Source organism: Solea senegalensis, linkage group LG21 (assembly GCF_019176455.1).
Source record: "Solea senegalensis isolate Sse05_10M linkage group LG21, IFAPA_SoseM_1, whole genome shotgun sequence".
In the NCBI taxonomy this organism is placed as follows: Eukaryota; Metazoa; Chordata; class Actinopteri; order Pleuronectiformes; family Soleidae; genus Solea; species Solea senegalensis.
Genome location: NC_058040.1, coordinates 1738064 through 1755647, shown reverse-complemented (window position 1 = coordinate 1755647; position 17584 = coordinate 1738064). Strand labels below are relative to the sequence as shown.

The 17584-nt window shown below is 42.2% G+C and overlaps 1 protein-coding gene across 1 annotated transcript in view; it reads right to left on the bottom strand.

Moving 5' to 3' along the window:
- Nucleotides 1-118: 118 nt before the first annotated feature.
- The window catches only part of LOC122758625 (versican core protein-like), a 31366-nt gene continuing 13900 nt past the window's right edge, over nt 119-17584 (bottom strand). Inside the window, exons 8-16 of the mRNA XM_044012888.1 lie at nt 13748-13938; nt 11590-12997; nt 10749-10862; nt 10544-10657; nt 6080-6238; nt 5793-5875; nt 4633-4777; nt 3132-3314; nt 119-3045 (exon numbers count right to left, since the gene is read on the bottom strand). Coding sequence (XP_043868823.1) covers nt 2855-3045; nt 3132-3314; nt 4633-4777; nt 5793-5875; nt 6080-6238; nt 10544-10657; nt 10749-10862; nt 11590-12997; nt 13748-13938 — 2588 coding nt within the window. The 3' untranslated portion in view covers nt 119-2854. The remainder of the gene's footprint in view (nt 3046-3131; nt 3315-4632; nt 4778-5792; nt 5876-6079; nt 6239-10543; nt 10658-10748; nt 10863-11589; nt 12998-13747; nt 13939-17584) is intronic.

Here is a 17584-nt window from a genome sequence, read left to right as displayed (position 1 = left end):
AATAAATCAGTTTATAATCTGACTGTTACTATACTCGGCCTTAGCTTACTGTTGATGATGGAGACCACAACCTCACCATTTCACTACTGTGACACAAAAGAACTGCACAAACTGGAACTGAAGTGTTATGAGTTGATATTATTGCACACACAATTGACAATGAAAGCAGGATGATGGACATGTTTACAGTAACTTGAATATGAAAGGAAAAAAATGACTACATAAACATGTTTTGCTCCACAGACACTGTAAATTAACTTCACAGAGTAGAAGTAGAAGAAACAAAGATATATGACAAACAATATATAAAAAGGATAGAAAAAAACACATAAAATAAAATACATCAGGCTCATTTATCATAACTATATTATTAGACTGTAATGTGGGTAATGTGGGTAATGTTTCCAGATGTGCAGCAGAAAGTAGCATGGTGCTAAGCTAACACCACCTTAAAATTGTACATTTGGTGTTGGTGTGTGATTTTCTGGGATGATGACAACACATAACAACAATAATATTGTATTATATTATATTATATTCTATCTTAATTGTGCCTTCAAATGGGCCCGTAAATAGTTCACAAGTTGTGACAAAAAAGCACATGGAGGTTTATGATTTTGTTAAAGGTCCAGTGTGTAACATTTAGGAGGGTTTATTGTAACATTTAGGAGAGTTTATTGACAGAAATTAAATAATACTATATCTATGTATGTTTGTGTACAATCACTTTGAAATAAAAATACAAATATGTTTGACTTTTGTAACCTTAATAAACCTCTTCCATTTACTTTTGGCACTTTTCTATGATACAGTTTGTCGGACACGTCATTTTCCATTACTATAGCACCTCCTCTACATGGGCGGGGTCGTCACTGTACTAGTGGTGGTATGGAGCAATGTTTTTTTAAAAAAAAAGGGGAGTGTCTCTTATGTGAGCATCCAATGATACTTTCAAGCTGATAGCCATTTGCTAGTCATGGTAATGTGGCAACATAAAAACAAAGAAAAGAAAGAGGGAAACGGGATAATCTCCCACACATGACTGTTGTTCTCACTGGGGGCCTGCCTGCTGTGGGACTGCTCCTGTCTCTGCCCTATATTTTCCTAAAATGGCAATAAACAAGTAAATCTGTGTGCTTAACTAAGTGCGAGGACTTTTCAGTATGAGGTCATGGATCTTCTGGTCCTTCAAATACGTCATAACAAAGGCCTCGAGTAAAGAAAGTGACTGATTTAAAGCTGGACTGTACTTGAACTTGTTTTTAAAACTGACTGCACTGAGTGATATCCAGATAAAACATCTTCCATGTTATTGTCTATGTCTTGCTTTCAACATGGTTTTCTCATTGCCACAGGATGGTAACAAAGACAACTTGATTTATAGCACAAAATAACTGTGATTGAGGGAAAATGTCCTGTGTCATGCCACTGCTGCATCTTTTAAATAAAATAGGATCTACTCAGGACAGACACATGCCTGTTGCCCTACAAATCCACAGTTTTTACTTTGAAATAAGTACAAATATACACGTGTGAACCACAGCGCATGAAGCAAGGATTAGCAACAGTGGTTCAGTGGAAGAGTGAGTCATCTTTCAACGGGAAGGTTGTGGGTTCAATTTCCAGCTCCACTAGTCTGTATGCCGACGGGCAAAACACTGCGCCACATGTTGCTCCCGACAATTGTGCCAGCAGTGTGTCAATGGGGATGATGCTGTATGTGTGAGTGAATGTGGGAGTGAACGGGTGAATGGCAAAGCAGTTTTAAAGGGGTCTAGAAAAGACTTCAAAATCACTATATAAATACAAACTATTTACATAGGATGAAAGACGAGCTATTTATCATCTTATTTTGTCGTGGGTGTCGGACGGAACCCAAGCTATTGTTGTCCAAACCCTTTTTCATAACTGGTTCCCCTGGGGAAGCTCCTGGCTCAGGTGTTGGGCATCTCAGGTCATCCGGGCCCAGACACATTGACTTAAGGTGAATCCTCAGGAAGTTGTGTCAGACATTTTATGAACATAATTCATTAAGGCTCGTGGTTAAAGGGTGTTTTGTGCAATTTCAGTGTCTTGGGGGTGTTAAAGCACTGGTTCATCTCCATCTCAACGACTTCTATACATTATCCACAATGCAACTTAGCCTCAAGTACAGCTGAAGGAGCAAGATACAGAGGAGCATAAACATATGACCACAAGTCTACTCAAGCATTATGGGTAAGAAACAGTGTATGTAAACATAACTTTGTTGGTTCACAAAGAAGAAAAACACCTTTAGAGTAAGATTTCACACAAGGATTCTCTGTGTGGTCAGGAGAGAAAAACAACACTCGTCGACCGCAGCACCAGCATTGCAGGGATATTTGACACAATCTAAAATAAAGGTGGTTCTCACGAGGGTTACGGTGCGTTCACACCCAGCATGTCAGTCATTGTGGTCGACGAACAGCTCGAATCAAGTGATACAGACGTTATGGGAAGGACGTACATGCTTACGGACTTCAGGTGAATATATTTTCACCAGATTTTCAAATATTTCAACAAAGAACGAAGCAAAGCATTTTTGTGGGGATAAATTCCCACTTTGCAAAAAAAACAAAAAACAAAACTGCATCGCACTCAGTGTGAACGCACCCTTACAGACCAGACCTTAGACTGTGGATAATGGAATGGTGAAACTTTGTCCTCCCTTGTCCTTTTAAGAGCCATCGATAGACAGTTCTGTGCATCCCTTTGTCTATCGATGGCTCTGCAGCGACATGGCCAACCACAGAGTGAATCAGTGTTCCATCTAATCCTTGTTGTGTGTTTGGACCTGCACTTCCCTCTTCTTCACCCTCGGCAGCTGCCGGACTCAGTTCTGGAAAGAGTTCCAGAGCCTCTGCAGGATGTTAGAACTCTGCTGCTGCTCTTGCTTTTCCCTGTGTTCCTGATGACTCTTGCTGTGATGAATGTGGCTCTGGCTGTGGCCGACGTGCTGCTCGCTGATCTTGTTGTGGTGCGGCGGCGGCGGCGGCAGTGTAAACGACTTGTGGTACGTTGCAGCTGAGAGAGAAGATGAAAAATGAGTGAAAACGTGTCAAAACATTGTGCAGTTGTGTTACACTGAACACTGTAATGCTAATACTTACGACTCGTGCAGGTGACTTTGGGAGTGTCCCATTGGCCGTTGTCACGGCAGCGTATAGTGGGCGTGTGTCTCTGGATGAAGCCTTCTTTACAATGATAGCGGAGCAGGGAGTTGATCTCATAACGCGGCTTCATGGCCCCAGATACTCGTGCATCCTTCACCACAGGTGGCTGCCCACATGACACTGGATCGTAGGAAACAAGTAAAAATTACATTGCGGTGCAAAGACACAAAAATCCTAACTGGGGTAAAAATAAAAAAAGCACTGTTTATTACTGAGAAGTTTTTGGTGGAGGCTTTTCTAAATAAAATGATAAATGAGGTTCTCCTGCTTCACTTTCCTCTGACTCAGTCATGCGCAGAGACTGGGTCAGGACTCACAGACAGTTCACTTTCATTTATTTGAGATTTATATCTACAGTACAACCTCTGAGCCACATTTTACAGTTACACAAAAACTGATGGCTCACTAGAAAAGTTTGTAAATCTATCATCTGTGAGGTGTGCCAGTGAAACAACCCCTGCAAAAGCCCAGATAAAGAAAATACTTTACCTTAAAGGAGTACTTCACCGATTTGCATTTAGCTTTGTATTACGAGAATACGGGTAGTATATTTGAAAAACTGTGCTTCCCAACCTCAGTTTCCCCTGAATCCAGAAATATCTTTTTTTTTTGTTACGTGTCCACCAGAGACACTTGGTCCGAGGCTTGAAACTGCAACGCTAATTACGCACTTTTTAGAGACGCTCGTAGGGGGACGGGACATTATTCCCAGAATATAAACAGTGTCCGCCATCTTTGCTAACAGTTGCGCTAACAGGACCAAGTGTCACTGGTGGGCAACAGCTCCTTTAGCTTGTGTTAGCTTGTGTTAGCTCGTTATGGCGCTGCAGGGTGACGCACAGCCTCTCTTATTATTGTGACTCTCACTAAAGGGAAGATAAGTCAAAATATGCAGGGTGACATGAGAGATCTTCACCTGCGGCTCGCTAATGCTAACTCAGTAGTACGCTAACATACCTCCTACAGCACACACACATACTCGTCACACACACCTGGCTTAGCCTGTAACACACGCACAGATTTAAACTTTAAAATATGAATGAGGCTGTTTTAATTTGTCATGTTTGGAAAAAAACATCTTCATGAGTCAGTTGTGACAACTGGACTCGATTGAATCTTCACATTTAACTCAAGCGAGTCCAGTAAACCTGCAGCTAACTCCTCCTAAACTCCTGAAGATGAAGATGACGATGACTCAGATGACTGAGGACCTTCACAAACACACCCCCCTGATTTGGTGGAGTTTAATTTAGGCTGCAAAGATTCCATATCTCTCCCTCTGCTGCCCTGTGTCAGTGTTGCTACCCCACCACTCAAACAGGGCTGAAGATATTTATTATCTTCAGGGGAGCGACGAGGTCAGACGCCAGATTCAAACCGTGTTCTGCTGCAATAAACATTCCAATGACCATGTGTGTGTGAGTGAGTGTGAGTGTACCTGTTCCCTTTTTGCAGGTGAAGGTCAGGTGATAGTTGCAGGGCACGTCGTTCCACTGTCCTCCTTCATGCCAGATCATCACCACACAGTCCTCTCCTGACTGGAAGAAGCTGTCCGGCTGGTTGGGCCTCCAGTGGTCGTATTGCTGTAACAACACAGTTTATTGTATAACACAGAGTAATACAAAGCGAGAACGTTTATAATTAGCAAACAAACGGCTGCCACTTCGTCATGCTGGGAAATTTATCAACAATAATAATAATAATAGATTTTATTTGTATTGCACTTTACATTCGAACAACAAATCTCAAAGTGCTACAGAGTAAAAACAAGATAATAATAAAAAAAAAGAAAGAAACTATATGCTTTTCTAAAAAGGTAGGTTTTGATTTAAGATGATTAATTACATAATTATCCTGCTCAAACATACACACACACATTAGTGTTTGTGCTGCCTTTCCCTGTGAGGAGAGGGGGATTATTAAGCATGTGGCTTAATATGTGGCTGGGTGTAATTCATACAGAGACCAGAGAGTGGTGCTACTGAGACAACGATAAGCATGAAGCATCCAGAGGCTGTCTGAGGTTTGTACGACAGCAACATCCTCTAGTCTTACTATAGGACTGTGTATAAGTGTGAGTAATGAACACATTAATCAACACATTGATGAACACATTGACGACATGCTTGCTATTGCACTGTAAAAAAAAAAGACAGAAATCTGATTTGATTTGAGCTGGACACAAATATACTGCCCACTTGAGCTTTAGTGATTTAATAAACAAATTGAATTATTAGAATACTTGATCATCAATTTTAACATAAGAAGAAACTAATGAATGTGAACGATTTGAGTTGTGTCTGTTTGTGAATTTTTATGTTGGAAATAACTAAACTTAACTAAACTTTGCACCTTATCCAAATTCTTTCATAATGTGTGTTTTTTTTTTTTGAGTGGAAATTCTCTGAAGTTATTAAAGTCGTGGAGAAATGAATGCTTGAAACAATGTGCAATCTGTCCAATGTTGAGATATTTGACCATAAATGACACAATATTGTTGACCTCATGGTGTCACTAGAGGAAAGGTCATCAAAGCCAAACTAAGAATGTCACATTTTTCAGTCTTAATAGAAGAGGTTCCATAAGTCTTTGTCTCACCATTGGTCGTCCATCAGTCCATCGGAAGTCCCTCTCAAACATCTTGTCGTTCAGACCAATCCACTGATAATCGCTACCCAGACCTGCAGAACGCACCAGGCATGTTAAACGGCTCACTCTCTGCACCAAAGTCCACAGAGAAAAACCACACTCTGGATCTGAATTTAAGTCAATTCATATTTTCACTAAACATCTCCAGCCTACAGTGACTTCCACCAGTGATGACTGAGTGTAAATCATGAGCTTTAAAGTGACAGCACCTCACCAGTGCCTCCTAGTGGACTTACGATTGACAAACAGTTGTTCCTCCGGTGACAGGATGCTGGTCAGGTGGGCGCCGTGCAGCCTGCACTCCCTCTCAGCAGCGTCCCAGGTGCGACGGTGGGTGAAGTACTTGTAGCAATGAGACTGAAACTTCTGCCAATCCGATCCACACAGCTCAGTGTCTGCAGTGAGGAAGACAGGAAAACACAGGGAACACGTGTGTGAACACGCCACAGAGACAATTGTTCAATCATAACATACGGTCCACAGAGAACGTCACGTTTGGACACATTCTGTGAGCTATTTATACAAATACCAAATACCAAATAACAAAAATAAACTAGGACTGCTCATAGGACTTTAGCCAATTTTGTTTTTCCAAAATGGCCGACTTCTGGGTGGGCGGAGCTAATGGAAGTACATTAGAAATTTGTTTGGAATCGTCAGAGCAACAAGTGTACCAAGTTTGGTTAAAACCAAAACAACTATGTGCGACTTAATCCAAAATTAAGCATTTAACGCAATTTTGCCCACTTTTTCTTGTGTCAAAAAATCCCCAAAAATGACTCAAGAGACTTTGGAGTAAGCCCGACACTCTCACCAAATTTATTCCCACGACGACTTTTGTCTGAGCATGACCTGAATGTTAACCCCCTCAAAAATGAGTGCGACGTCGCAGAAAAATAATAATCTCAACAGAGACAAAAGGTTTCTCGCCCTTCGTGCCAGGAGCCGTTGGCCCGGGCCCTAATTATAGTTAAGCAACAATAGCCAGAAAACAAAAAAATGACTTTTTAACAGTGTAATGTGTGATATAGTGACATGACTGTGACTTATTAGCTCACTCAAGAGTTTAAACTGAATGTACAGAGCAGATACATGAGGCTTCTCCGACTTCCTTCACATTATTGTTAAAAGTAAACATAAATGCAGGTTAAAGTAGAAAACTCTACATTCACATTCACTCACATTCACTCGTTTCTCGCGTTGCATTTGATTTTGTTTCGGTTTGTGCTTTTGAATCTGCAGCGTTGAAATCTGCACCATACAAACAGGCATTTTTAACCTTCACATTGGAGAAGATAGTTAGTGTCGTTCACTTTTATTTTAGAAAGTCATTTATAAAGTAAAACACTGGGTTTGCTGCACCTACCAAAACATTTCGAAGACTTCCTACATTTCTATTCAAGGTAAAAGAACCTGACCTCATCAAACTGGGTCTAAAAATGACTGCAAGAGCCCGAGTGACAGAAACTACTGCTGGCCGCTGCCCACACTTTGGGAGTCACTGCTCTGGTGGAACAAGGCTTTTAATAAACACCGTATCATTTGATATTTGTAGAGCTCGATCGTACACAGGATGTTGTCCACACTGTTGGAACTGTTGGGTTATTTCAGCTACTCAACAGCTTTGATTTATTTATTTCTCACAAAGAGAGGAGTTGAGATCCAGCAGGGGAACAATGAATGAGCTCAGTAACCACCAGTTGGACTTCATTAACCCTCACAACTCTCCAGTTGTCTGCAGGTCTCTCTCTTTCACACACACACACACACACATACACATTAGGTTTGATATTCAAACACTTTAAACCATATAATCAGCTCTGTGCCTTGGTCGGCTCAGTAAACAATGGATGTTTTGTATCAGTGGCTTCAGGAAACTGTGCACGCCAATAAAGCAGTGATGGAAAGCTGCTGTCGAGGCTTGGGGATATTACCTATCGTCAGCCCACCTCGTCTTTATTGCTCCGCTCTGCAGCCACCTGGAAGGTCGGGTGAGGTCGACCGCTCTCCTCCTGACAGTTTAACAGTAACGCAGCAGTGTTCTGAGGCGAGCCTATGCCCTACTTCATCCACAAGATAAGGAAGAGTCTGACTTGAATGAGTCTGAGGGTGTATTTAGCAACACAGCTGCAAAAGCTTTCTGCTCAAAATAATAGAGCAATTATCTGGTTTTTTCCTCCTTTTTCCACTGGTGGAAAGTGACTGAAGGACAGCTGTGGCTGTGATTCTCCATCCACTAACTGTTGGACTATTGTAAGTGATCGACTGGACAGAGCTCCAGTCGATCACTTACATTTAAATTTAGTAGTAGTTAAAAAAAAAAAGAAACATGATGACAAAATAAACAACATTAACCTGTAAATAGTTCTTTATTTTTCTTTATAATTATACTTTGTGTATCACGTATGTAACAAAATAAGTCAACAAATATTTTATAAGCAAACGAGGGAGAAGGAAAAAGACAAAATGTAGACAAGGAGCATCACGCTAACATTAGTGTGTAGTTGTATGAGGTGCTGAATAATAATAATAACTGCATGTGACAGGGAGACAGGCTGCGAATACGTTCACCACTTCATCTACGGAACTTTGTAAACAAACAAAATCCTGAGAGAAAATCAGTGGAGAGACGTGAGGTGCTGATCTACTGCTGCCTCAATCTGGAGGAAGGATTTCAAAAACCACAACACAAGAGCCGCTGCGACTGAACGATGGTAACATTCTAACACTGAACATGCAAACCACACAGAAAGGGGTGGGTTTCGAACACGGGAGTCGAACCCAGCCCCTTCTTGCTGTGAGACAACAGCGCTCACCACGTACTACTAACCACTGTGCCACCATACTTATACTGGATACTGTTGGAAGTAACACACTGTTAACACAGTTGAGCTGTGAGTACTGTGAGGCTAACAATGTGTATTAATGTATGTGACTATTATGAATACTAATATTTCATATATCACATCTAGCCTGGTGAAGCTCTGTAAATGTAAATGAGTAAATATTTTAATGTTCCAAGAAGAATGTGGTCTTATCATTCCACACTGACACTTTACTTTTGTTCCCAGAATAATGGGGAAGACACTAAATATTCATGGAAATATTCATGGAAAACATTAATCCCCAAAGTCCTCATGTTTGCCTGAGCCTCCATTAGTTTCTGAGTAATGACAGAAATATTGGACAAGAGGCTGGAACTAATCTGCTCAGGAGGCAACGCCCAGAGCTGGAGAGCAGCTGAAGAACCACAGACTGCTGTAACCTACAAAGCTACATGCTGCATCCACCTGTGAGCATGTGCGTCAGCGTGCAGTCGGGGATCTAACGCAGCATGTTACCTCTGCAAATATAAGGCAGAGTAACAGTGTCTGTGTTGGTAGCTGGTCACGCAGCTGACGTTCAGTACGGTTGGAAACCTATACATAAATAAGCTGCATTCACATGGGGTTGTTTTCCTGTCCATGAGACACACATTTAAACGCTTTAAGGGTTTCTGACAGTTCTGGTGTACACAAAGCGTCCATTTGAAGGTGTCTCGTTGGACATGGTGACTTGTTCTCCTCCTGGTCTTACAATAATCCAATACCTTACTGGCATTAGCTCTCACAATCACTTCTGTTTTGGCTGACGTGTAACTACCGGTGCTCAAGTATTACATATTAGGCCTTTAATTTAGGTCTTACTTGTGTAACTATGGCTAAAATTCAAGAACTATGACAAATCTGACAATAAACATCAACTGCCATAAAATCAGATTAGTTGAACAATATTGTTTATTGTTTAAATACAAAAGCTGTGGTTTTATTGGTACAACCAGTGTATTTGTGATTCAGTGATTCATGTTTAATGTGTGCCAGGTTTTGGTATTTGGTGCTTCATGCACCACAGAGAATCATGAAGTGTTCCATCTGTGAGTTACAACACAAAACAAGGCTGACTGGAACCCACGGAGGCTTTCTGTGTATCGTCACCTTCTCGGCCCTGATGCAGGACTGAGTTTGTGTTACCATGTGTCTGATGTGGGACAATTTGGTGCAGGAGAGTGAGCAGTTTACAAAGCGTCAGACATCTTCTAATGACACTGTAGACTTAAAGGAATACTTCACCGATTTGCATTTGGCTTTGTGTTACAAGAATAGGGGCAGTGTTTTAGAAAGAATGTGCTTCCCAACCTCAGGTTCCCCTGAAATGAGAAATATCTTCATTCTTTTTCTTTGTTACGTGTCCACCAGAGACACTTGGTCCTGTTAGCGTAACTGTTAGCAATGATGGCGGACACTGTTTACACTCTGGGAATGAGGTCCCGTCCCCCTAAGGCATGGGTGTCAAACTGGCGGCCCTCGGGCCACATGTGGCCCTCCAATCGATTACATGTGGCCCGCCCACCACAAAATTAATTAGCTAGCAATATTTCTTATAAATAGTAATAAAGCATTCAGTTGTAATTATTGCTTTATTAAATGTATTACACTCAACATTAAATTACATATTTAAGCTGTTTTAATTACAGTTATCCTCACCATTATTTGCTAAATTTTCTATTTACTTATCATAAATAGGTTTTTATTGTGAAGTATACGTAATTTTATATCAAAACATGCTCTTTTACTTTGAAATTCTGTCTCGTATCATGATGAATATCTTATATTATCCGCCCTTTAAGTGTAATCTCAAAGCTAAAGACTGACTGTGCTGACCTTGTTCACAGAGCTCTCCTGTGTAGCTGGGCAGACATAGGCAGGTGAAGGAGTTGAATCCATCCAGACAGGTGGCTCCGTTCAGACACGGGTTGGACTGGCACTCATCGACGTCTGCAGATGCACAACACAGGCCTGTTATTATCATCCGTCTGTCATTGCGGGGGTTATTGTGCTGGACTGCGCGAGATATGTGTGTGTGTACCGGTTTCACAGAGCTGCCCAGTGTATCCAGGTGCACACACACAGATGTTTTGTGCTCCCCTCTTGTAACAGGAGCCTCCATTGTGACACACATTGATTGAGCACGGAAGGGGATCTAGGAAAGTGATAAGAGGCAAAACAGAGACGCTTTAAAGTCAAGCTCGTGAGTGTATCGGCAGCAGAGTGTGATGTTCTGTCATATACTGGAAGTAAAACTTGCTGTGACACAATCTGTCATCTCAGTGTAAAGACTGAAAACATGATGACAGTGAGCCTTCCTCTTTGAACATTAAAACTCAAATACGTTCATCCTCGCAGTGCCTCGCACAGACACTACAGGGGGAGGGGACCCTGAATAAAGGGCACCTTCTTTGCAATTATTTATTAGCAAAAACATCGACATTACAGCAGACTGGACGACCTGTCCAGGGTGCGACCCCGCCTTTCACCCTATGTCAGCTGGGATTGGCACCAGACCCTCATGTGGAGGATAAAGCGGTAGACGATGAATGAGTGATCAACATTATAGCAGCAAATCATGCACTTCCTCACATATTTATTGAGTTCAACATGAACACACTGATGAGGATGTTTAATAGGCCCACTCTGGATGAAAATCCCTATCTGTGCATGTCCATGCAACCTTGAATATGCATATGTGCCAAATTTGTAGCAGCATTTTACATGATTTTCCCCTCCAAGTGATCCTCAGAGTCCATTTTTTTCCAGGTCACTGTGACTTTGACCACCAACATCTAACTGGTTCATCACAAAGTTCAAATACAAAACGATTCTCTCAAGATATTTCTGAGATATTGCTTTCAAGAGGAGTTTTCACGTACCTGTGACATCCACACTGACCTGTACAGAGTATGCAGAGTCAGTGCTGTTCTGAAGTTGCTCCATGGCAGTCTCAGTCTCTACCGGGATCGGAGGACGCGACTCCACCAGACTGGGGGCAATCTCTTTGTCATAGTCCACAAAATTTACCTCTGGGAGAAGGGTGGCAACCGGGTCGGGGGAAAGCGCCCACTCTGGGATGGAGTGGGGGCTATGGTCAAAAGTGTTCAGGGACGACGTGGGGGACAGTGTTGACTGGCTTACATACTCAGAGGAACTTGGGGTGGACTGCTCAGTCGGGTCTCTGTAAGGCTCGGTGGATTGTCTGGTGTGGTCGACTGAAGTGGTGGATTCAGGCTCAGTGGGAACAATGGGATGTTTCTCATCATATGTGGCAATAAGGGATTGATGTGTGGAGAAGTTTGATGAGCTATCTTCTCTGGTTGTGTCCTTCATGTGTGCAGGTAGAGTGGTTTGCTCTAAAACAGATGCCACAGCTGGTAAAACAGTAATAGCAACCTCTCCAGGAAGGTCAACCAGATCATCTTGTTCCCCAGAAGCCTCCCCCTCTCCGAACAGAGGCTCCTCACCTGAGCCTGTTTCCGTAATCGTGTCAACAGCTGGTAAATCCATAGGGACTTCTGTGACTTCAGTACCTGTTGCTGCTTGAGGCTGCTGGGTGTGAAGGGGATAATAATTAGGTGGTAATGTGCTGGTAAGCTCCAATCTTTCTGGTTCATCTTGTCCTGAAGCTTCGTCTTCTCCAGAGGCAGATCCTTCTAAGTCTTCAGTCTGGGTTTTAATGGTGGTTTCTTGTGACCGTGTGTCTGGGACAGAAGTAGGAACCTCAGTCCCACCAACTTCTGCCTCATCAGTCATCATACCCAAGTGCCCGTCTCCAGCAGGTGTGGGCAAAGCATCATTTGCAGAGCCCTCTTGTGTACCACCTGCAGTACCACAGTTTGCAGAACCTCCTGTGTCCTCACAGATGGAGACGTTGTCAGTAACAGGTTGGGAGACACTGTGGAGGGCTGGTCCTGATGGTGTTGTAGATACTGAGGATGAGACGAGGTGTGCATTTGGGCTTGAGGTGGTGGTCTCTTCAACTGGTTCTTGAGTTCTGACACTCTCGAAGTCAGTAAAGACATACGGGACTGTGTAGGCATCCACGACTGACCCTGTAACCACATCTGGGTATGTATCTCCAAGGTCAGTGACTGTAACGCTGGTTTCCTCTGTCTGTGGCCCCTCTGTTTGGACTTCTATGAATTTGTAGTCAAAAGGAGTGACACTTTCCACCTCCTCCTTCACCTTGTTCTCCTCCATGTCCTCATCTCCTACCCGAACAGGAGTAGCCGTCTCAAACTGATCCCCTCTAGCTTCTTCTGGCTGCTCTGGCTCAAAGGTCACCTGGTTAGATCAAAGGAAAAAAATCATTAATGTTAATTATGCTCAGTTAAACTAGGAAACTGTTGACAACAAAACCAAAGAGGACATCTACCCAGCCGATCAAGCTCTAGAAGGAAAGTGGGCTGGGCAGTCGTTAATTCGAGCTGACAATGGGTGAGAGGCAGGATACACCCTGGACAGGTCACCAGGTGCAATGGGGTAATCTACTATTATTATTAGCTGGGAACTGGGTCCACACATTTTACAGAATTTGCTGCTCATATATGACGAATGCAATGGGATAATGTCCTAGTTAGATAAGTTCATAATAGCTGGAGAATCTTACTGAGTAACCATGTGAGGGGTGGCAGCTGGGTTGTGTAGCAGGAGGCAGAACACATGCCCACTGTGAATTATCCAGAGCTCCAGACATGTGCTCTCACTTACAGCCCTTGTGGACAATTTCTAGAGAATGTCCCGATTTGTCTCCCACTGAACCAAAACTGTCTCATCTCATCTCAGTCAGTTTAGCTGTTCTCAGCTGTTCATGTTGTATTTCAGTGACTCAATGTCTGGAATGTTAGCTTTTATTTTTGAAGGCAAGACCCTGCACAAGTGTCAAGTTTATCTGCAGTCAAATTAGACAAACAGTATCAAACTGTACTATGGATGCATGTAGCTAATCAACAGAATCAGAATCGATGGAATTAAACAAGGGAACATAAAACTGATTAGAATAAACTGTAATAGTTCTACAAGTCCTCAGATTACCTCATGTTTTCCATTGACAAAGCTGACAGTTGGAGGCAGGTTGATGGGCACAGGCTCAAGAACGTCTGTGTCTCCACTGAACTGGACAGCCTCACTGGTTATTTGTGAAAAGTCCGTGATCTGAGGAAACGGCAACTGGGCGCCACCCATTCTGTTCGCGGGCTGGTTCAAAATTTCCAGGATATGATCGACTACAAAAAAGCAAAAAAAACAATAAGAGACAGAGTTTAAAAAAGTCAGTACAAACAAGAAAAGCAACTGAAAATACCATCTTGCTTTTTATTTTAATCCAAACAGGATTTACTGTCCATGATGATGATCCACTAGCTGTGGTAACCAATGATCTTAGGGAAGAGAAAGCTTTTTACAGATTAGACCAAAAACCCTGGTGGACAGTTTATGGTTGTCGGTTGACTTGAGTGCACGTTTGATGAAGGCAAGGCATGGGTGTCATTATAGTGCACATAAAAATAGCTAATGGAGCGATGTGATATGATTTTATATGATGCATTGCGATAAAAAGAATTTGATAATTACTTCAGTGCAGTAAATCTTTAATCCCAAATAAATTACATCACTTAAAATATCTTTTCTGCTAAGCTGAAAAAACAGTTTCTGAACAAATGTGTGTATTGTGAATAGTAATAGTTTTGGTCAGGTTCATCGTGACATTAGAGTTTTTATATCATCCCAAGCCCATTAGCGACAACAGGTTACACTTTGACACAATGCAACAGTTCCATTCAACTGTCTTTTGTTGGACATCTGATCAAATTGTGTTTTGATTATCATTATCATTAAAACATCATGTAACATTTTTGGTAATGTTTTTAGTAACAGTGGTAACATTAGTTCATCAGGTCCACTGCGTAAACCAAACACCAATACAGACAACATGTATTGCATGGATACAGATACAGAATAAAGCACTTTTTTAAGCCACAAAATTATTTTGACGCTACATCAATAAAGCCTGAGCAGGTCTGTAGCAGGTAGAGAAGAGTGATAGAATAAGAGGCTGGACGAGGGAGAATATTACGATCTAGTCCTGTTACTGTCGGACTACCCCGGTATACTTCCCCGCACAACATGCATGGACGCAATGCGCAGCATGTGCGTGACGTGATTTGCGTCATCAACGTGCTGCCCAGATTTTGGAATCACGCGCAAAGAGCACGTTGGGCGCTCGTGGACAGCACATGCACAAACTGAATTTCCGCCAGGATAGTCATCCGAGCCTCGATCTGGTGACCCTGGAACCGGTTGACACCCGTACTCCCCTGCCCGACGGACCATTCGGCTGTGAGAAGCTCCAACCAGACGTGTCCGAGGGAGCTGTAGCATCGTTCTATTCTTCTTTGCTAGGAATGCGTCCTATTCCCTGCATCCAGACTTGTACCGCCACCCGATGGTGAAGTCAAATATGACAGGACCCTGATGCGCGAGTATACCAGGGTCTTGGATGTGCGAGACATTGTGCGTCGCGCAGAAGTACAGTATGATCTAGTGTGTTAAAGCTTGCTGTGCGTCGGGCCATGTTATAGCTCATTCATCTTGTTCATAAACCAAGTGACTCAAACAACGTACATACAATCAGCTATAGGTTATGTAAGCCGGGTTGGAAACGCAAGCTACGCTAAACGCGAACTAAAGCCCCGTCATTCTTTTATCAAAGTCTTTTTCAGGGTTAGTGTTCGTTTTGCATTTATTGAAAAACAAAACAATGTAATCATATTTGTATAAAATGCTATAACATAGGCTACTGTACCTGGTCAGAAGACATGGTTGTTTGTATATTAGAAGTCCTGCTTCAGAGTTCACCGGTGTCGTTGGCTTGTCAATAAATTCACAAATGATACCTTTTACCCATTGTTTGGGGGGTTTAGAGCCTCATTTTACAGTTAGCACACTAACGTTGTGAATTGCAGACTTAAAATTTGTCCCGAGAGATGCAGTCACAAGTGGACAGCTGATCTGATTTGAATTGATCATTGTGACAATGAAGTGTGAGGATGAGGACGTCACACCCAAAAAAGGTTGTGGCCACGCGTCCCAGAGACCACCCACCTCCAAAAGTGGTGTGAGCAATCAGATTTCAAACGCCTCCTCATTTCATCTTGGGTGAGTTTACACCTGAACGTACAGCTGCCCATTTGTGAGAGGTTCACTTGGACAGACGTTAATACTCTGGCTGAACTGTGTCTGAGTCACGTATGAGTCAGTGAAACTGGACTGGTTAGTTATTCTCGAATTTTAGGTTCTCAAGTGATGAATCATTTTCATTGAATGTGAATGTGGAGAGCAGGCAAATCCGGAGCAGAACTCACACATTTTTAAATCACTCCGACGGTCTGGTTAGGGTTAGAGCACAGACCGCCGCCAAGGCTTAAACACGTGACATGTTTACATGTTGATCAACTGGATCTGAAAGACTTTCTGGATCTGTACAGATCTGTACCTGAACTTGTTAAATGGGACTGCCTATATTTAATCTAAATTGCCGCCAAACCGTGATATGAAACTTAGTTTGATGATAGAGTGTACCATTGACAGAGATACCATTTTTTACCCATTGTAAGAAAAGAAGAGGGATTTTTTTTGATTGACATTTTTACCAGAACTGAATGGAAACATACTTCAGGGACCAGTTACCCATCACAAAACAATTCAGATTAATCTGTCAAAAACTGGAGACAGGAAGTTGCTAACAGAAGGACAAACGTACAGATAAATCAACACCAACATATAAGCTCCTTGGCACCGGTAACAACAACAACAAGTAAAAAGTGAGACCTAAGACAAGTTAAACAGCTGATAGGTCACAGCCAATAAGAATCAATGCAGGTAATTATGTCGTGATGCAGTGGGTACATGAGTAAGTGTGGATGTCGCCTCAGTCTTGTTTTTGTCCCCCATGATTCCACAAGAAGCTCATTTACGATGTTGACTAAAATGAGCCAAAGTGCATATGTGCATGGTAAACAGTCAGGCCTGTGTTGCTTATGATGAAGGTCAGTCTGTGGCAGGAGCTGCTCTCAAACAATGCACACTTGTGTGTCTTTATTAAGACTCTATTATGTCCACATGGAGGCTGTTTCATGGGAACACAGACGCGAGTTTAGTTACTGTATCAGCTCATTTGTGATTACACTGTGACCCAACATGTTGGCCAAAGACTAAAAAGCCTCGGCGGGACTCTGAACTTGACACCACGTGAAAGATGTTTTAATCAAAACACTCTCTGGTGCTCTGGTGGACCTCACATGAACAAGAACATGCTTCATGTGATGGTTCATAAGAACCCTGCCTTCTGTAGGTTTAACTGATAATGAAAATCTGCCACTGTCAGTCAACTGTCAAACAGTGTAACAAGGAACTTCATCAAATCATTAGTTGTCTTTGTTTGATTATTCCATTTGTCATTAATGAGATTGAACGAGATATTTGTCATTTTTGAGACAACAATGTTGAAACATTCTGTATATACTGGGCGGTGGGGACGTTTTTTAATGCTGGACATTATGTTTTTGCTCTAAAATGTACAAAATAGTTGGTAAATCAGGACAGAAGAGAGTAGAAACAGCAGTAACTTCAACCAGAGGCTCCAGTTTTGGGCCCCTGAGGTAAATTGTGCATGTTAGACTTGTTTGGTCATTTGTCTATGAGGTAAATTTCTGAATTCATTGTTACTTAAAACAAGAGTAAAGGTCAGCACTACAGACATTTAAGGCCCAATACACAACATATATCAGCATGTAAAAAGCAGAATGTAACGTCACGCTGTGTTTATACTGGGCTTCTGTTTTTGGTAGCCGGTCTGGCAGTTGCGTTTGATTA